Genomic DNA, 22,500 nt, shown 5'->3' on the forward strand with positions numbered 1-22,500 from the left:
ACTGAGGTTTCTACCATTCTTTCATGAATTTTCATGTTCATCACTATTTCAAAATAAAGGTCTGAACACGCCTCAGGAGGATGAACATATTCTTGTTGCAAATTGATAAATTACGGCTCTACGGCTAAATGTAATTTATTTTGAAAATCAGTCACCAAATATGTAAACTAGAGATTGTAAGCTTTCAAATGATATATAGTTTGTCAAGATTAGTTTAGGTTTAGTATAGGATATTACTGTTTTAAATATGTAATGGCTGTGGCAATATAAGGGGTTAAACATTCCTATGCTGTGAGTCTGTGTGTGTGTGTGTGTGTGTGTGTGTGTGTGTGTGTGTGTGTGTCCTCACCTCAGGAAGCTGTGTCTGTAGATTAGCCTTCTCAGCGAGAGCGTCGTCGATCGTCTCGAAGTAGCTCTTCTCTACAACATCGAACGCCTGAGAGTTTGAGAGACACGGATCATCCACATGACGGAGAACTGGATGATGATAATAATAATAATAATAATAATAATAATACAGTAGAGCTGCTGATATCTGGAATTAAACTGGTTTCATAATTAATGAACTTTGCATCGCTATTACTGGTACTGTAAAATTAAATTCCAGGACTTTAAGCACTACTTTTTTTTCAAGAACTTCAACCAGAGATCTCACTTATCAAACAATATCTTTATGATCTTTCAAATGTAAAAAAGGTAAATAGAAATATAGAAATAAACTAATAAAAAAGCCGATACAAATAAAGTGCAGCGGATGCAACGGCTGGAAACTGTAGCCACACACACACACACACACACACACACACTACGACAGAGATATCGCTTTCTTTATTCAAACTGATTTATTTCCATGAATATATGATTGAGCTGAAGAAGGAAATCTGGATCATAGACTCTGATATTTATGAGCAATATCACACTCATAACCATGAGGAATGCCTCTATATCTACAGGTGCTGGTCATAAAATTAGAATATCATCAAAAAGTTCATTTATTTCAACTTTAATTCAACTTAACAAGTAAAACTAATATATTATATAGACTCATTACATGCAAAGTGAGATATTTAAAGCCTTTATTTGTTATAATTGTGATGATTATGGCTTACAGCTTATGAAAACCACGAAATCTAAATCCCAGAAAATGAGAATATTGCATGAAATCACACAGTAATACCATTGTCATCTTCATCTTCATACTTCTCAGTTGGCCAGCATTTCTAAAAATCATTTTTTTGTATTGATTTTAAGTAATATTCAAATTTTCTGAGATACTGAATTTGTGATTTTCATTAGTTGTCAGTTATAATCATGAAAAATGAAAAGAAATAAACATTTGAAATATATCAGTCTGTGTGTAATGAATGAATATAATATACAAGTTTCACTTTTTGAATGGAAATACTGAATTAAATCAACTTTTTCATGATATTCTAATTATATGACCAGCACATGTACATCAAACGGGCTTGATTATGTGTGATTAATTTCACATACTCAAGCGCTTTTCAAGTACTTCTTCATTAATATATGTTTTCAAGGCTTTTCCGGGACTTACATTTCAAAGTCAAATTCAAGCATTTTAATATGAACCCTGGGCGGGGCTATAACCTGTCACTCACATGAGATCAGCCAATAGCAAACCACAACCATCCAATCAGTTCCCCACAGACACAATCAAGCCCCGCCCACAGACACAATCAAGCCCCGCCCACATGTGTTCTTGCTCCTGAAGCACTTCTCTCGATATACGGCACAGTAGAGGAGAGAAGACCAGCACTACTGCACTTTCATGACCACTGTAAGCCTGTGTCCGGGTCTGGTACCTGAGAGAGGATTCTGCGCAGGTCCGAGTCGGTGTGACCGGCGCTCAGCTGACCCAACAGGAGCTCGGCCGTCAGACACTGGGACACGAAACTGGACACGCGGCTGCCGTCGTACCCGTTAAACACCCCGTACAGGAAGCAGAACTCCGTGCTGAGGAGGAAACAGGACGTGACATCAGTTCAGCCTGACTCCGCCCCTCTGGTCAAAAATAACCGAGATTTATTTTTTTATTTCAATGAAATTAATGCACTATATTTTAGTTTAACAAAAAAATTTATTTAATATTTTGTATTTTTATGGGATTTTATGGCACTAAATTATATTTACACTGTATTTATAATCCATTTATTCACTTTTTGAGTATAGACCTAAAAAATTACATTTCCAACTGAAACTGTTGTAAATCTTGAATGCTTTCGAGCGACAGACTGAAGTTTGATCAGTTTTTAAAGACGACACTTGGCAGATTATTGCTGAAGTGGAAAAAGTTACAGAATTTTACATTAATTGTTATCAGTGAGAGTGTGTTCGGCTGCAGTACCACACGCTTCCACTAGAGGAAATTAACCATTATATTGTGTGTGTGTGTGTGTGTGTGTGTTCACACAGCAAGTGCCAAAACCAAGTTACGTACCATTCCAATGAAGAAAAAAAACAAAAAAACAAACAAATGTGCAGTGTTTGGAGCAGCACCAGAGGTTCACCTGAAGCGCAAGTGCCCGTCCTCGTTCGGGTGGCTCTGGGTCCCCTTCCCGTCGGGCCCGTACGAGCAGTTCGGGGCCGACCCGACGCCACACAGCTGACAGAGAGGAAGATCATCCGTCCAGCTCTGATGCTGCAATCACACACAACACACACATCTGACCCGTCACAGAACACACACATCTGACCCATCACACAACACACACATCTGACCCATCACAGAACACTAGGGCTGGTCCGAATACCATTTTTTGAGCTTCGAAGCTTCGGTAGTAATGAACATCGAATATTCGAAGCTTCGGAGAGAGGGTGCTGAACATAATCTTCTCTCTAATAAAAGCAGGAATCTCTATGTGTCTCTGTTTGCATTTTGATTATTTCGAGAACCGTTCATCCAATCGACTTCACAAGGGAGTGCAGTGTCGATTTGGTGCAATATAGATAGACACGTGAGACGCGACACATTCAGAATTAATAAACTTTTAATAAACGACAGAACAGCGTGAGCGGGAAGCGGCGCGCCTCAACGCGGGCTGGGCTTATGCTCCGAGAACGCGGACACTGCACTATAGTGATATAAAACGCACACACACAGGTCTGTTAAATTAAGCAATACTTTTAAGGTAGTCTAATAATTTAAATAAAGAAAAACTAAATTTAAATAAAGAAAAACTAAATTAAAAAAAAGTAAAACGAAATTTAAATAAAGAAAAAACTAAATTTAAATAAAGAAAAAACGAAATTTAAATAAAGAAAAACTAAATTTAAATAAAGAAAAACGAAATTTAAATAAAGAAAAAACGAAATTTAAATAAAGAAAAAACGAAATTTAAATAAAGAAAAAACGAAATTTAAACTAAGAAAAAATGAAATTTACATAAAGAAAAACGAAATTTAAATAAAGAAAAACGAAATTTAAATAAAGAAAAAACAAAATTTAAATAAAGAAAAAACGAAATTTAAATAAAGAAAAACGAAATTTAAATAAAGAAAAAACGAAATTTAAATAAAGAAAAAACTAAATTTAAATAAAGAAAAACGAAATTTAAATAAAGAAAAAACGAAATTTTAATAAAGAAAAACGAAATTAAGTTAAATTAAAAACGAGATTAATTTAGATTGATAATAACGGGTAAAAAGTCTAATAAATTTTGTTTCTATTATTTTCCACAATGTCAAAACAACGCAGCTTAACCCAAAACACAAGCTCATCATGCACTTCCACATGCACTTCCACACACACTCCGCTGTTCTCATGCACTTCCACACACACTCCGCTGTTCTGCTCTAGAACACTCCCGTTGCTGGAACACTTAAGCCTCTGTTATACTCCAGTTTGGACGCGTACACGACAGCTGCGCACAGCTCGGACGCAGACTACTTGTATTTATACTTTCTGCTGAGGTCCGCTCTACTTGCGCAGTAGATCGGTCTGGCCAGTATAATCGATAATATTTTAAATATTTATAGTTTATATTTGCATTTATGTCAAAACCTATCACTTTCAAACATCAAAATTACATTTATTAATATGTATTCGTGTCAAAATGACATATTAACATCTTAGGCGTTGGTTCTTTTTCTACCATGCACGTGTTTTCCTGAGACTCGTGTATCAGCAGGTAGTGTGCAAACTCCAACCTGTCAACATGGGTGCCGAAATAAAAACGGACATGCCACGCAGCCAGTGTGTCGCCGGCCTTATTCAAGTGCAAATGAGAACCGTTTCGCGGGGGATCCCAGGTGTGCAAAAAAAAAAAAAAAAACACGAATATTCGAATGTCAAATTTTCAAATCGAATACCAACCCACCGAACGAATATTCGATTATTCGGGTTCAGCCCTACAGAACACACACATCTGACCCATCACACAACACACACATCTGACCCATCACAGAACACACACATCTGACCCATCACACAACACACACATCTGACCCACCACACAACACACACATCTGACCCATCACAGAACACACACATCTGACCCATCACACAACACACACATCTGACCCATCACACAACACACACATCTGACCCATCACACAACACACACATCTGACCCATCACACAACACACACATCTGACCCATCACAGAACACACACATCTGACCCGTCACACAACACACACATCTGACCCATCACACAACACACACATCTGACCCATCACAGAACACACACATCTGACCCATCACACAACACACACATCTGACCCATCACAGAACACACACATCTGACCCATCACACAACACACACATCTGACCCATCACACAACACACACATCTGACCCATCACAGAACACACACATCTGACCCATCACACAACACACACATCTGACCCATCACAGAACACACACATCTGACCCATCACACAACACACACATCTGACCCATCACAGAACACACACATCTGACCCATCACACAACACACACATCTGACCCATCACAGAACACACACATCTGACCCATCACACAACACACACATCTGACCCATCACAGAACACACACATCTGACCCATCACAGAACACACACATCTGACCCATCACACAACACACACATCTGACCCATCACAGAACACACACATCTGACCCATCACAGAACACACACATCTGACCCATCACACAACACACACATCTGACCCATCACAGAACACACACATCTGACCCATCACACAACACACACATCTGACCCATCACAGAACACACACATCTGACCCATCACACAACACACACATCTGACCCATCACAGAACACACACATCTGACCCATCACACAACACACACATCTGACCCATCACAGAACACACACATCTGACCCGTCACACAACACACACATCTGACCCACCACACAACACACACATCTGACCCATCACAGAACACACACATCTGACCCATCACAGAACACACACATCTGACCCACCACACAACACACACATCTGACCCATCACAGAACACACACATCTGACCCGTCACACAACACACACATCTGACCCACCACACAACACACACATCTGACCCGTCACACAACACACACATCTGACCCATCACAGAACACACACATCTGACCCGTCACACAACACACACATCTGACCCACCACACAACACACACATCTGACCCGTCACACAACACACACATCTGACCCATCACAGAACACACACATCTGACCCGTCACACAACACACACATCTGACCCACCACACAACACACACATCTGACCCATCACAGAACACACACATCTGACCCATCACACAACACACACATCTGACCCACCACACAACACACACATCTGACCCATCACAGAACACACACATCTGACCCGTCACACAACACACACATCTGACCCACCACACAACACACACATCTGACCCATCACAGAACACACACATCTGACCCATCACACAACACACACATCTGACCCATCACACAACACACACATCTGACCCACCACACAACACACACATCTGACCCATCACACAACACACACATCTGACCCATCACACAACACACACATCTGACCCATCACACAACACACACATCTGACCCATCACACAACACACACATCTGACCCACCACACAACACACACATCTGACCCATCACACAACACACACATCTGACCCACCACACAACACACACATCTGACCCATCACAGAACACACACATCTGACCCGTCACACAACACACACATCTGACCCACCACACAACACACACATCTGACCCATCACAGAACACACACATCTGACCCATCACAGAACACACACATCTGACCCATCACACAACACACACATCTGACCCATCACACAACACACACATCTGACCCATCACAGAACACACACATCTGACCCATCACACAACACACACATCTGACCCACCACACAACACACACATCTGACCCATCACAGAACACACACATCTGACCCGTCACACAACACACACATCTGACCCACCACACAACACACACATCTGACCCATCACAGAACACACACATCTGACCCATCACAGAACACACACATCTGACCCGTCACACAACACACACATCTGACCCACCACACAACACACACATCTGACCCATCACAGAACACACACATCTGACCCGTCACACAACACACACATCTGACCCACCACACAACACACACATCTGACCCGTCACACAACACACACATCTGACCCATCACAGAACACACACATCTGACCCGTCACACAACACACACATCTGACCCACCACACAACACACACATCTGACCCATCACAGAACACACACATCTGACCCATCACAGAACACACACATCTGACCCGTCACACAACACACACATCTGACCCATCACAGAACACACACATCTGACCCATCACAGAACACACACATCTGACCCGTCACACAACACACACATCTGACCCGTCACACATCACACACATCTGACCCATCACAGAACACACACATCTGACCCATCACAGAACACACACATCTGACCCGTCACACAACACACATCTGACCCGTCACAGAACACACACATCTGACCCGTCACAGAACACACACATCTGACCCGTCACAGAACACACACATCTGACCCGTCACAGAACACACACATCTGACCCATCAGCCATCACACATCTGACCCGTCACACAACACACACATCTGACCCATCACACAACACACATCTGACCCGTCACACAACACACACATCTGATCCATCACAGAACACACATCTGACCCGTCACACAACACACACATCTGATCCATCACAGAACACACACATCTGACCCGTCACACAACACACATCTGACCCGTCACACAAAACACACACATCTGACCCATCACACAACACACATCTGACCCATCACACAACACACACATCTGACCCGTCACAGAACACACACATCTGACCCATCACACAACACACACATCTGACCCGTCACAGAACACACACATCTGACCCGTCACAGAACACACACATCTGACCCATCACACAACACACACATCTGACCCACAGAACACACACATCTGACCCACAGAACACACACATCTGACCCATCACACAACACACACATCTGACCCGTCACACAACACACACATCTGACCCATCACACAACACACACATCTGACCCATCACAGAACACACACATCTGACCCATCACACAACACACACATCTGACCCGTCACAGAACACACACATCTGACCCATCAGCCATCACACACATCTGACCCATCACACAACACACATCTGACCCATCACACAACACACACATCTGACCCGTCACAGAACACACACATCTGACCCATCACACAACACACACATCTGACCCGTCACAGAACACACACATCTGACCCGTCACAGAACACACACATCTGACCCATCACACAACACACACATCTGACCCGTCACAGAACACACACATCTGACCCACAGAACACACACATCTGACCCATCACACAACACACACATCTGACCCACAGAACACACACATCTGACCCATCACACAACACACACATCTGACCCGTCACAGAACACACACATCTGACCCATCAGCCATCACACACATCTGACCCATCACACAACACACATCTGACCCATCACACAACACACATCTGACCCGTCACACAACACACACATCTGACCCATCACAGAACACACATCTGACCCGTCACACAACACACACATCTGATCCATCACAGAACACACACATCTGACCCGTCACAGAACACACACATCTGACCCGTCACACAAAACACACACATCTGACCCATCACACAACACACATCTGACCCATCACACAACACACACATCTGACCCATCACACAACACACACATCTAACCCGTCACAGAACACACACACATCTGACCCATCACACAACACACATCTGACCCATCACACAACACACATCTGACCCATCACACAACACACACATCTGACCCATCACACAACACACATCTGACCCATCACAGAACACACACATCTGACCCATCACACAACACACATCTGACCCATCACACAACACACACATCTGACCCATCACACAACACACATCTGACCCATCACAGAACACACACATCTGACCCATCACACAACACACACATCTGACCCGTCACAGAACACACACATCTGACCCATCAGCCATCACACAACACACATCTGACCCATCACACAACACACATCTGACCCATCACACAACACACATCTGACCCGTCACACAACACACATCTGATCCATCACAGAACACACACATCTGACCCATCACACAACACACATCTGACCCGTCACACAACACACATCTGATCCATCACAGAACACACACATCTGACCCATCACAGAACACACACATCTGATCCATCACAGAACACACACATCTGACCCGTCACAGAACACACACATCTGACCCGTCACACAACACACACATCTGATCCATCACAGAACACACACATCTGACCCGTCACAGAACACACACATCTGACCCATCACACAACACACATCTGACCCATCACACAACACACATCTGATCCATCACAGAACACACACATCTGACCCATCACACAACACACATCTGACCCGTCACACAACACACATCTGATCCATCACAGAACACACACATCTGACCCATCACAGAACACACACATCTGATCCATCACAGAACACACACATCTGACCCGTCACAGAACACACACATCTGACCCGTCACACAACACACACATCTGATCCATCACAGAACACACACATCTGACCCGTCACAGAACACACACATCTGACCCATCACACAACACACATCTGACCCATCACACAACACACACATCTGACCCATCACACAACACACACATCTGACCCATCACAGAACACACACATCCATCACAGAACACACACATCTGACAATGACACCTTATAATAATATATATTTAAATATAATATCTTGTTTTCTGAAAATGTACAAAAATGAAGCAGGTTTATGAATAAAACTAGACGAGTGAAGTTCGTAGGAACAAACTGTGATGTTGGCGTGACAAAGCCGAATGAAAGATTCATAAGCTTTACACTTAGTGAAGTGGAAAGAGACAGAAAGACATTGCTAGCATTGATTAGCATAAATTCCGGTATTTAACACCTTGAGTCTATATTGTAGTTTGTTTTGGATGAACAAGAGTGGTGGACAACATTTTTTTGACAATGGTTCCTCTCTCGAGTTTTTGACTATAATAGAATTGGCCATGGACCCATTTAACATTGGAGTCAATGGGCATGTCCGAAAATGTCATTAAAACAGCCAATAATGTTCGTTTACAAAACTGTTAAACTCACCGAGTGGTTAGTGGTGTTCGTTGATGATTATAAACAATATATCGTCCGTTTTAGACTTTCAGGCAAGATTTTATATAAAAATGTCTTGAGTCGCTTTTCTTTTCTCTTGTAAACATTGATGTAGGTCCAGCGACTGTCAGTTATTGTGCCAGAGTTTGTAATATTACATGATAAAGTAATACTTCAGTCCGTTGAAAAGAGTAAACAGCGGCATTAATGCAGTAAAGACAGAGATGTAGTTACTGTACTGTCGAAGCTCAGCACACTGAATAAGCACTAAAACTCAAGATTAATTCACGTATGGCACTTTTAATACGCGTGTGTGTGTTAAATCTATAGACTATCCGACAGTAAACGAGTAATAATGAGTGTTGATGATTAGAGAAAAGGACTTTCTTACGCTTTGCATCAGATTCCTGCGCTGCGCCGCCATTGTTGACCGGAAGTGAGTGAGCGTCAGATCTACAGCTCATCTGTGCGCATGCGCGACTCAGCATCACACCAGCTCCATGACTTGGAGATCAGTCCGGTTCCTTTCTTTTCTTTTCTTTCTTTCTTTTTTTTTATCGCTCTAGAAAAATAAATCATGTTTGGTAAATCATAATTATGACATAAAAAGTCTAAATCATGACATAGTCATTTGTGAGATAAAGTCGAAAATATCACGTAAAAAAATCACAATTTTAACTTTTTATGAGCTAACCCTTAAAGCGAACCCGGTTATATTTCCTTTAATTTCTGTGACACGATAATGACAGCACTTGTATTAAACAACAGTGGTTTAAACGAGCTCACTCACAGTTACTAAACTCTTACATAAATAATAATGAGATATTTTTGTCAGCGTGTGTGTGTGTGTGTGTGTGTGAAGCGTGGCCTCTAGTGGTGGATTTCAAAACCGTTACGTTAACGTAAGAGTGACGGGCATCTGTGACGTCACGGCGTTCAGCCAATCGCATTGCTCAGATTACTGGCGTAAAGCTGTTAGTCCAATAGAAGTGCTTTATTTCAGTTGCTGAGCAACGCTTCGGGTTCAGGTTGCCGTGGCGGAAGGAAGACAGATGCACGATAACACACACACGTTCATCTTTATGTGTTGATCAATTCATTATTATTCATTTCTACATAATGGTGAAATTACGAGCTAAATGTGTTGTCGTGGGTAAGAACTTGATTGTTTATGCGCATGCAGATTATTATGTCATATAACTGTTAATGTCATATTTCGCGTTAAACAGCACACATGCTCACATGTTTCGTGTGTGTGTGTGTGTGTGTGTGTGTGTGTGTGTGTGTGTGTGTGTGTGTGTGTGTGTGTGTGTGTTCAGGAGATGCTGCTGTAGGGAAGAGCACACTGTGTCAGATGTTTCGCAGTGATGGTGCTGTCTTTCAGAAAAACTACACTATGGTAAGAACACACACACACACACATCGACGAATAAATCTACATTTCAATTAAACAATTTAATGCCACAATGGCTGATTGATTGATTTAGTCACATCTGTGTGTTTTGCAGAATGTTGGTGTGGAGCTTCTGGAGAAATCAGTGTCTATTCCAGACACCAGTGATACTGTGGTACACACACATCAGAACCACACACACACACACACACACACACACACTCAATGTCACGCACATGCACGCACGTACATACATACTTACAGACTCAATCACACACACACACACACACTAAATCACACACACACACACTCAATCGCACATTCAATCGCACGCACTCACACGCACACACACACACACACACACTCAATGTCACGCACATGCACGCACGTACATGCATACTTACAGACTCAATCACACACACACACACACTAAATCACACACTCAATCGCGCACACACACACACACTCAATGTCACTCACACGTTTTCACACACACACAAACACACACACACACATGCACACGCACATACATGCATACATACATACATACATACAGACTCAATCACACACGCACACTCAATCGCACGCACACACTCAATCGCGTGCACACACACAAACAAACACACACACACTCAATGTCACTCACACGTTTACACACACACGCGCACACACACACACGCGCACACACGCACATGCATACATACATACAGACTCAATCACACACACACTCAATCGCACACACTCAATCGCGTGCACACACACAAACACACACACACACTCAATGTCACTCACACGTTTACACACACACACACACACACACACACACAATCAATCCCACACACTCACACTCAATCGCACACACACTCACACACACAGTCTTCTTACCGTCTCATGGATTGATTGGTGTGTTTTCAGGAGTTCTACATCTTTGACTCAGCGGGACGGGAGCCGTTTGCAGACGCCTGTGAGAACATGGTGAGTTAAACACAACAACCCAAACACACTCCATGTGACCCTGAAGCGTGTGTGTGTGTGTGTGTGTGTGTGATGGTGGTGGTGTGTGTGTGTGATGGTGGTGGTGTGTGTGTGTCAGTGGAAGCAGCCGTGACTCGTCAGTGACGATAATGATGTGTGTGTGTGTGTGTGTGTGTGTGTGATGGTGGTGGTGTGTGTGTGTCAGTGGAAGCAGCCGTGACTCGTCAGTGACGATAATGATGTGTGTGTGTGTGTGTCAGTGGAAGCAGCCGTCGGTGGTGTGTGTGGTGTTTGACATCAGCAGTGAGGTCTCGTTCACCAGCAGCGGCCGCTGGATCGACCGGCTCCGATCGCACTGTGACGGCCTGCATGTGCCAGGTCAGAGGTCACACACACACACACACTGCTCATTCTCACAGTTTAACTCATTGCTGAACTGGCTACTCTCTGCTGTCTCAGACGACGACATCACTTCCTGTCGGCCACCGTAACTTCTGTTGGGTGTAATTCGCTAGCTCACCACTAGATGCTGTTAAAATCACACACACTGCAGCTTTAAAGCAGAGATGAGGAAGCTGTAAAGTAATCTCTGGTTTAAACTCGCGCTCAGTCCTCTCCGCAGTGGATTCTGGGAAACACTGCTTCAGGAAGTGTACATCGAATGTAAATCGAATTCAGACAGGATTGTGGGTATAAAGTAGTGAACAACGAATGTAGGGAATGATGACGTTCACTCAGAATTCGGACACCACTACAAAATGGCCGACACCCGATGTAGTGTACAGGGAGCGGTTCCAGAACATTCCTCAGATCATGACTACAACTCACCGATGATGTGTGTGCTGTTCTCCCTCACAGCGACGTCATTGCTGCAGGATGATGTCATCTACAGGCTAACGGGATGACGTGTGTGTGTGTGTGTGTGTGTGTGATCAGGTGTGCTGGTGGGTAATAAGAGTGACCTGGCGGTCAGGAGAGAGGTGGACGGTGCCGAGGCTCGAGCGTGGGCTCAGACTCACGGGCTGGAGTATCACGAGACGTGTGCTGTGAGTCTTCATCATCTTCATCATCATCGTCTTCATCATCTTCACCACTGAGTCTGTGTGTGTGTGTGTGTGTGTGTGTGTGTGTGTTCTGCAGAGGGAGATCGGACAGTTTGAAGCCCCGTTCCTGAGTTTGGCTCGAGCGTTTCACTCGCTGTATCAGGATCAGATGCAGATCGTCCAGAGCCTCGTTTGAGCAGCAGCTCGTGTGTGTGTGTGTGTGTGTGTGTGTGTGTGTGTGTGTGTGTGTGTGTGTGTGTGTGTGTGTGTGTGTGTGTGAGTGTGTGTGTGTGCGTGAGATAGTGAAAACACTAGTAGTGTGTGTGTGTGATAGTGAAAACACTAGTGTGTGCGTGAGATAGTGAAAACACTAGTAGTATGTGTGTGTGTGTGTGTGTGTGTGTGAGTGTGTGTGTGCGTGAGATAGTGAAAACACTAGTAGTGTGTGTGTGTGATAGTGAAAACACTAGTGTGTGCGTGAGATAGTGAAAACACTAGTAGTGTGTGTGTGTGTGTGTGTGTGTGTGTGTGTGTGTGTGTGTGAAAACACTAGTTGTGTGTGTGTGTGATAGTGAAAACATTAGTAGTGTGTGTGTATGCGCGTGTGATAGTGAAAACACTAGTGTGTGTGTGCGTGATAGTGAAAACACTAGTGTGTGTGTGTGAGAGTGATAGTGAAAACACTAGTGTGTGTGTGTGATAGTGAAAACACTAGTGTGTGTGAGAGAGTGTGATAGTGAAAACACTAGTGTGTGTGTGTGAGAGTGATAGTGAAAACACTAGTGTGTGTGTGTGATAGTGAAAACACTAGTGTGTGTGAGAGAGTGTGATAGTGAAAACACTAGTGTGTGTGTGTGATAGTGAAAACACTAGTGTGTGTGAGAGAGTGTGATAGTGAAAACACTAGTGTGTGTGTGTGATAGTGAAAACACTAGTGTGTGTGAGAGAGTGTGATAGTGAAAACACTAGTGTGTGTGTGTGAGAGTGATAGTGAAAACACTAGTGTGTGTGTGTGATAGTGAAAACACTAGTGTGTGTGAGAGAGTGTGATAGTGAAAACACTAGTGTGTGTGTGAGAGTGTGATAGTGAAAAAACTAGTGTGGGTGTGTTGTGTGTGTGATAGTGAAAACACTAGTGTGTGTGTGTGTGTGTGTGTGAGAGAGTGTGATAGTGAAAACACTAGTGTGTGTGTGTGTGTGTGAGAGAGAGTGTGATAGTGAAAACACTAGTGTGTGTGTGTGAGAGTGATAGTGAAAACACTAGTGTGTGTGTGTGTGTGTGTGAGAGTGTGATAGTGAAAAAACTAGTGTGGGTGTGTTGTGTGTGTGATAGTGAAAACACTAGTGTGTGTGTGTGTGTGTGTGTGAGAGAGTGATAGTGAAAATACTAATGTGTGTGTGTGTGTGTGTGTGTGATAGTGAAAACACTAGTGTTGTTCCCAGAGATTGTCTTCAGAGTTTTGAGCACAATTAAATAAACCTCTTTCCTCTCAAATATGTGGCAAACATGTTCTGTGTGAGTCTGTGAGAGAAAAAGTGTGTTTTCACACACACACACACACACACACACACACACACACACACACACACACACACACACACAGTGTCCTTATCTAGAGGCCAGTAAAGCCCTCAGATGAGTGACATCAATGTCCAGTGTTTCCCGAGGCAGGAAATCCTCACACACACACACACACACACTAACCCTGCGCTGACTCTTCTGACGCCATCACACTGATCAAAGCGTCATCATCGTGATGATAACCTGTGTTTCCCTGTGGTGTCTTATTACTGGTGTGTAGATGAGGAGTGTGTGCTGCTACTTCACTGAGAGTAAAACAATAAACTATACAGCTGAAAAAATCCCACAGACGTACATGATCTCTGATGCTGAATGATTATTAACATGCTACACACACACACACACACGCTGTGTGTTCGGCTGACGGCCAGCAGAGGGAGTGAGCTTGATCTGGTGTCCATCTTCACACTGGACATGAAATCCTCCATCCTGAAGCTTTACTGAGAACACGATCTGTGACGCTGCCAAACACACACATTAAACCAAATCTAGACTGGGTTGCTGATTTGTTCCAGAAACATGTTTTGTTATGCTGATTAAAAGTCTCTTCACATCCTGATGGCTCGACTAGAACCGGTTCTCCTGCTGTAATGTTGATTATTCTCCTCATATTCTCCAGTGTTGCGGCTCCTCTCTTCCCAGTCTGTCAGTAACGCTCTGTTCACTTCCTGTCTCTATGAAGCCCCTCCTCCTGAAAAGCACACTGTGCTCTGATTGGTCGGCTGGAGCAGTGTGCTGTGATTGGTCGAGTGTGTTTGGGAAATGTCCCGCCCCTTACCATAACCAGTTTAACACACTACTAACTAACTGAGATATATCCAGCTGCAGACCCGCAGCACCACCAGTTTCAGAACCCCAGCGCCAGAACCCCAGCGCCAGAACCGGAAGTGAGGGGCGGAGTTATTTACAATGAGACAAGCATGTAAACGATGACAGAATTTTCACTAATTTGAAGAATGTTAACCCGTAAGTTTAAAATATTCTAATTGACCCCCCAGCGTGAGTTTTTCAAGGCGACCGTTATTTCGAATCTGTCACTTTATGGTTTCCAAGGTGACGCGTCACTGCTTGTCACGTGACACAGCGCAACCACAACACAGCGCTGAATGAATGATGATCTGCTTTTATGTAATTTTTCCTTTTTTATTCTAAATATTCATTACTTTAACTTACATATTTGTTGAGTCTCTTTTCTGTCTCTGCTTACTGAAAAAGGTGTATACATTTGATAAGCTACCATTGACTAAACATTGAGGATTAGTCTACAAAACCTACAAATTAATTTAATATATATTCTTTCTGGAGATTCCCGAATGTTTTGTTCAAATATTTGACTTGCTGTATCCACATTATAATATAGGATCTACAGATGTACACTACTCTGCATTGTGAAAAGCAGTGTCAAGGTCCAGCACACTTCTGAATGATTGGTGACAGTTTTCATAATTACTTTAACAATGTTATGTGTCACTTTACAATAGTTTGTGGCATTTTCTCTCATGCTAGTTTACAATTATTTGAAATACCTGATTGGTAAGTGTCAATTTGTGGTGCACAAACAACATACTCCTGCTTGTAAGTAGTACCACTTTAATAAGAACATTTTACTAAAATAGCTAAATAGTTTCTATATTCTTGTATAGTTACAAATGACAGCTTAACTGTCCTATATACAAATAGAAATAAATGTGTTATCATAACAACTGTATTTACAATATGTAGGTAAATACATTGTAAAAATTATTATAAAAAAAGAACCATAGTAAATATAAATGCATACAACGGACCACGATATTAAAAATATGGTGAAGCCCAATGTTTCTGTACCTTAATGTATCATTATAACATACGTATTAAGTATGACGTTTCGTGTGTAATAAAAGTATACCGTTTCGTGTCTAAGCAAATTACGCTCCAAAACGCGTTACTCGGTTTAGAACGTAAGCTCCGCACCTCACTTCCGGTTCTGGCGCTGGTGTTAGAACGTAAGCCCCGCCCCTACTTCCGGTTCTGGCGCTGGTGTTAGAACGTAAGCTCCGCCCCTACTTCCGGTTCTGGCGCTGGGGTTCTGAAACTGGTGGTGCTGCGGGTCTGCAGCTGGATACTATAGGACTAACTCAACCAGGCCCCGCCCCTTTATTCTGCGCATTAATTATTATAATGAGGAATATTGAGACGTGTTCGTTCCCGGAAGAAACTCGAGACTACACGTTTCAGGAGTTCAGAAACACTGACACTGATATAGAGAAGAACTGGAGCTGTACATGATCACACACTGAAGATGAAGATGTATTCTGGATTGTTTGACTTCATCACATGCAAATGAGTCCACATGAATCCGGCTGTTATTATCCATTATGATTTTATTGGCTTCTGATTTGCTCTTTTGTGTCTTCTTGAATCAAGAAGTCAAGTATGTGTGGTTTATTAACAGATGTTCATATATTCATGTATGCATCTTTCATATATATATATATATGTAAGTATATATATATAGTCATCATTAAGTCTGTAATGGCGTGTAAATCGCGGCCGGTCGAGGGAGTGTTCCCCGCAGTCCTCGGCCTCGAAGCTTCACAGTATTTATGTGCAACAAAATGAACATGAAGAAAAGAGAAATCACGAGCTCGAGTCTCATCGGCTCTCTCGTCACACGGTCGAAAACTTGTTAGTTTATGTAAGATAAGAAAATCATGCATTTCATTTTTCTTTTTTTTTGTTTGGACTTTAACATGTAAACTCATCATCATTAGTGTTATAAAGCAGTCCGTCCGTCAGTCGGAGTCGCCCCCCCCCCGCGCCTCAGGCAGTGTTGGGGACAGTCACGGTATAAACGAATGCATTACAATATTGCGTTACTTAGTTACTTTTTAAGAACAGTAATGCGTTGCGTTACTTTTTCTCACCTGGGCTGGGCTTGCTTTTTTCTAACAAAAAGTTAAATTTTTGGGCAAATGTAATCTTCACACCGAAACTGAAGTAATGCTGAAGGAAATGCACATTCACGCGTTTTCTCACACAAACCTTTCATTCTAGATGACGGAAGAATATGATGCAGGAGAAGAAAGTTTAACACCGTCTCCTACACGCGACGCGGCGATAAAAGTGATCTTTTCCATGTTAATTTGTTAACTTGATTAATTTGTCCTAACCAGCCGCGACGGCGACACTACGACTCTATTTTAAAAAACGGTTTCTATTTTTCTGCGACGTCGCGCTGGGACAACAAACACAAAGTGTGGCGATGATAATCTCAGGCGCTGTTTATGTGCTTTATTTAATGTTAAAAGCGTGTCATGTGACTTTGAATATCATTTAGTGCTCCAGCTTTGTAGCTGTAAAAGCAACAGTGGATAATTCACCTCAGATCTTGAGATTAAAACAATAACGTTCAAACTGTTCAAACTGACGTTAATTTGACAGATTGTTTTAGTTACTCAGTAGCCTATGTATTTTTAATAATGTTCAAATGGTGTAATATTTGTGAATTGATTATGTACTTATCCATTTTCTTGCGATTGCGTCAGGATTACTCTCTGGTGCTGTGCACTCGCCGCGAGACTCCGCCCACACGCTGTTCCGATTGGCTGTGCACTCGCCGCGAGACTCCGCCCACACGCTGTTCCGATTGGCTGTGCACTCGCCGCGAGACTCCGCCCACATGCTGTTCTGATTGGCTGTGCACTCGCCGCGAGACTCCGCCCACACGCTGTTCTGATTGGCTGTGGGTTTTGATTGATTTCGACGCATCTCTCAGTCGCATTATTTATCGCTGAAATCTTATGGCGTCGCGTCTGGTTAGGACACTTACTTTACCAATAAAAAAGTCATTTTTGCTTATGGTTTAACTGAATCATCGGAGTTCAGCATTGGTCAATAAAGTGAGATTAAATGCATAAAAATTTATGTTTTATCTAACATATTTATTTATTGGAGGTTTGCATATTGTCCGGATTTTGCATTTCACAGATTTAATTTATTATTTTGAGGAATACTGAATCTTTTTTTTTTGTGAGATGAGTAAATGCTCACATTTAGTCTAGAACGACAATAACCATCATGTTTACTCACATCACACACACACACACACACACACACACACACACACACACACACACACACACACACGCCTCTGCACTTATGATTTCTCTCAACATGAGGACAGGAGAGCTGTCAGTCAATAAATGTGAAAAAGTAACTCAGATATTTTGCGGTAAACTCAAAGTAATGCGTTACTTCACTAGTTCAGGGTTCGTACAGAAACTGTATAAAAAAAAATTCCAGGACTTTCAAGCTCTACTTTTTTTTTTTTTTTTTCAAGGACTACAATCAGCGATCGCACTTATCAAACAATGTCTTTAGGATTTTTAAAACTCAAATTAAAGATATAAGGAATCCAAAATACAACTTACAATGTATTTAATAATATATATTAAATACAAAGTTTATAATGCTATTATTGTTCAATAAACAATATTTTATATTATAATGTTGGCGTACTTCGTATTGATGGGGGGTTTTCAGACTGATAATTTTGCGTGAAAAGATTATATTTGTGTTTTTTCGGAAAAAATAATTTTAAATATTTATTGTATTTAAATAAGTCAAGCACTTTTCAAGCACCTCTTGAAAACCTTTCCAGGACTTACATTTCAAAAAGAAATTCCAGGACTTTCAAGCACTACTTTTTGGGGATTTCAATCAGAGATCGCACTTATCAAACAACATCTTTAGGATTTTTACGTTTTTTTTTAAAACTCAAATTACAGATATAAGGTCTCCAAAACACAACTTACAATGCATTTGTGTTTTTTTTCCGGAAAAATGCAATTTCATATATAGTATTTAAATAAGTCAAACACTTTTTTAAGTACTACTTCGTGATTATGGCTATTTTCAAAGGTTTTCCAGGACTTAAATTTAAAAAAGTCAAGCACCTTGTACGAACCCTGCTAGTTACTTGAAAAAAACGTAACCTGATTCCGTAACTCGAGTTGCTTGTGATGAGTTACGCCCCAGCACTGCCTGTAGGGGGCGCTCATACAGGCGTGGTGCGCCGGTCCTTCGCATCCTTCGGGATGCAGTTGTGGACCTGAAGGAAATCCGGTTCTCTGTCGGAGTTGTACATCGGAGGCGTCCCGTGAGGAGTCTTGGTTTCGCCGCGGCCGAGTGTGTACATGGAGATATCGGTGGACGGCAGCGGGCCGAACCCCTTCAGGCCCACCGGCGAAGCGTCCCGCGAGTGCGACGGGTCGGTGGAGCGGCTGGACGAGCGCGAGCGGCGCCGGTAGCGGTACCGATAGCTCGGGATCCTCGTGATGGCGGATCCCTGGAGATACTCCCCGACGTCCACCCGCACTCGGGCCACGCGTAGCTCCCGGTGCCGGTCGATGAACATGTGGACGGCCAGGACGCCCACCATCTCCGCCATGATGAAGGACAGAGCGCCGAAATAAAAGCTCCAGCCGTACGAGTAGCTGTTCTTCTTCGAGTCGCTCTTGGACGGGTCTCCGGCGTTGGCTGATATGTACACGATTATCCCGATGATGTTGCTCAGGCCTGAGGATCGACATGAAGACAGAACTGTTTTATTTATCATTTTATCCCTTAAAACTCATCTTTGATCACCAAAGTTACATATGTGAAAGTTTTATCCTTGAGAAAAAATCGCCGTGCCTTAAAATATCTTGAGTGTAACTCGACACCCTCGCCTCATTTAGTATACGCGCTTCTATTAATAATATGCTTTTATAAAGGCAAAAATGCCTATAAAAGTTAAAGTCCCCCTGTGGTAAAAACAAACAAAAGCTTTTAATGTAGTGTATGTGTGTATGTGGTGTTATTAATCTGCTTTAACACACACCATGTGTAAGTTCATAAGTGGACAGCATTGCTGAGTATTTTCTGCTTAAAACTGCAGTGAACCAAAGACAGTCTCAAACACACGGTTTGAAATCGCTGGTGTTTCTGACGTCACACACTACCTTGACCAATCAGATCAACGTGTGATCGTCCACCAGTGGATCTCTGAGTGAGTGAGTGAGTGGGGGCGGGGCTCATTTGCATATTCATAGAACCGTGCATTCTAAATGAGGCAAGGGTGTCGAGTTACATTCAAGATATTTTAAGACATGAAGAATCACAAATTTTGGTGTTCAACGATGAATTTTAAGGGACAAAATGGTTGACTACAGCGGGACTTTAACATTCCATCGTATCACAAACGTTACTTTTGAATGTTCTCTGAAACAAGTAGATACATTAAAAAAACGTTTCAACTACGTTTCAGAAACAAACATTCCATGAACAAAATATAAATTATGTTTTTGTGCCAATGTTTAGAGATTATTAAAAACCAGATAACTCTGAATGGACATTCAATTAATGTTACTGGAAGAACGTTTGTTCATAACTTTGAGAAAACCTTAACAGAACGTTAAGTAAGAGATAATGTACATCCAGCCGGTTGTTATCTCAGAATAAATCCGACAGGGTGATCACGATCAGGTCTTCATCAGACACACACACGCACACGCACGCACGCACACACAGACACACACACACACACACACTCACGCACACACACACACACTCACCTGCAGATACAAAGAAGATCCCTGCGCTGAGGATGATGTTGTGTCGAGACTTGTAGAACTCGCTGGCGGCGACACAGAGTCCGCCGATGAACAGCAGGATCACACTGAGGATGGGGAAAATACTGGAGGCCCGGACCGCACCTGCACACACACACACACACACACACACACACACACACACACACACACACGTCTGGTTCGCTATCTTTGTGGGGACTCTCCATAGATGTATTGGTTTTTATACAGTACAAACTGTATGTTCTCTCCCCTTACACTAACCCTACCCGTCACACACACACACACACACACACACACATACACACACACGTCAGTTCAGATCTCTACATCATCTATCTCAGTTCCCTCATCATCACACACTGATCTGTCCATCACACACTGCATAATTAATTATTCATGTGTCCTTCGCTCAACTCTGACCTCTAATCAAGTTGATGTATAGTGTGTGTGTGTGTGTGTGTGTGTGTGTGTGTGTGTATGTGACAATGCTGCCAGAAACCACACGATTGATTGACTGATGACATCACAGCATGAGGTCACCACTTCCTGTCCAGTGTCATGACATCACTCATCGATCTGTGTGTTCGTCAGGCTCAGAACTGACGAATATCTGACTAATGATGTAAAAAGGTCGTTATGATCAGTTTGATAAGTGTGTGTGCTTCATAGAGTTGAGTTCTACAACATCTATGTGTCTTTCAGCCTGTGTGTGTGTGTGATTGTGAGTGTGTGTGTGAGTGTGAGTGTGTGTGTGTGTGTGAGTGTGAGTGTGTGTGTGAGTGTGTGTGTGAGTGTGAGTGTGAGTGTGTGTGTGTGAGTGTGAGTGTGTGTGTGTGTGTGTGTGTGTGTGTGATTGTGAGTGTGAGTGTGTGTGTGAGTGTGTGAGTGTGAGTGTGTGTGGGTGTGTGTGTGATTGTGAGTGTGTGAGTGTGAGTGTGTGTGAGTGTGAGTGTGAGTGTGCGTGCGTGCGTGCGTGTGTGTGCGTGTGCGTGCGTGCATGTGTGTGTGTGTGTGTGTGGACGAGTGCGGAGTCTCAGAGTTCTGACCCATATAAACCAGTGAAATATTTATAGA

General features: G+C 42.8%; 4 protein-coding genes across 10 annotated transcripts in view; 2 read left to right on the top strand and 2 right to left on the bottom strand.

Annotated features, from left to right (window-relative positions):
- Positions 1 to 12,591, bottom strand: part of tab1 (TGF-beta activated kinase 1/MAP3K7 binding protein 1) — a 21,892-nt gene extending 9,301 nt beyond the window's left edge. Inside the window, exons 1-5 of one of the 6 annotated variants that reach the window (XM_079628166.1) lie at positions 12,098 to 12,591; positions 10,211 to 10,381; positions 2,532 to 2,662; positions 1,827 to 1,977; positions 350 to 436 (exon numbers count right to left, since the gene is read on the bottom strand). In XM_079628166.1, coding sequence (XP_079484292.1) covers positions 350 to 436; positions 1,827 to 1,977; positions 2,532 to 2,662; positions 10,211 to 10,243 — 402 coding nt within the window. In that variant the 5' untranslated portion in view covers positions 10,244 to 10,381; positions 12,098 to 12,591. Of the gene's footprint in view, positions 1 to 349; positions 437 to 1,826; positions 1,978 to 2,461; positions 2,740 to 10,210; positions 10,382 to 10,513; positions 10,679 to 12,097 lie in introns of those variants that run through there. The other 5 variants (XM_079628165.1, XM_079628167.1, XM_079628164.1 and 2 more) reach the window with 5 other exon arrangements.
- The window catches only part of cyth4b (cytohesin 4b), a 182,941-nt gene that overhangs the window by 70,558 nt on the left and 89,883 nt on the right, over positions 1 to 22,500 (top strand). The window lies entirely within an intron of this gene.
- On the top strand, positions 10,823 to 15,336 carry ift27 (intraflagellar transport 27 homolog (Chlamydomonas)). 2 transcript variants are annotated; one of them, XM_079628174.1, is made up of 8 exons: positions 10,828 to 10,972; positions 11,139 to 11,218; positions 11,328 to 11,387; positions 12,128 to 12,187; positions 12,448 to 12,565; positions 13,124 to 13,233; positions 13,328 to 13,466; positions 13,512 to 15,336. In XM_079628174.1, the coding sequence occupies exons 1-7, from the start codon at positions 10,939 to 10,941 to the stop codon at positions 13,424 to 13,426; spliced, it is 561 nt and encodes a 186-aa protein (XP_079484300.1). In that variant the 5' UTR covers positions 10,828 to 10,938; the 3' UTR covers positions 13,427 to 13,466; positions 13,512 to 15,336. The 2 variants fall into 2 exon arrangements, with proteins under 2 accessions (XP_079484299.1, XP_079484300.1); XM_079628173.1 differs by having other exon boundaries at positions 10,823 to 10,972; positions 13,328 to 13,513.
- Positions 19,130 to 22,500, bottom strand: part of cacng2b (calcium channel, voltage-dependent, gamma subunit 2b) — a 24,354-nt gene continuing 20,983 nt past the window's right edge. The window contains exons 3-4 of the mRNA XM_079628507.1: positions 21,409 to 21,549; positions 19,130 to 20,371 (exon numbers count right to left, since the gene is read on the bottom strand). Coding sequence (XP_079484633.1) covers positions 19,851 to 20,371; positions 21,409 to 21,549 — 662 coding nt within the window. The 3' untranslated portion in view covers positions 19,130 to 19,850. The remainder of the gene's footprint in view (positions 20,372 to 21,408; positions 21,550 to 22,500) is intronic.

Source organism: Phoxinus phoxinus (genome assembly GCF_949152265.1).
Source record: "Phoxinus phoxinus genome assembly, chromosome: 11".
NCBI lineage: Eukaryota > Metazoa > Chordata > Actinopteri > Cypriniformes > Leuciscidae > Phoxinus > Phoxinus phoxinus.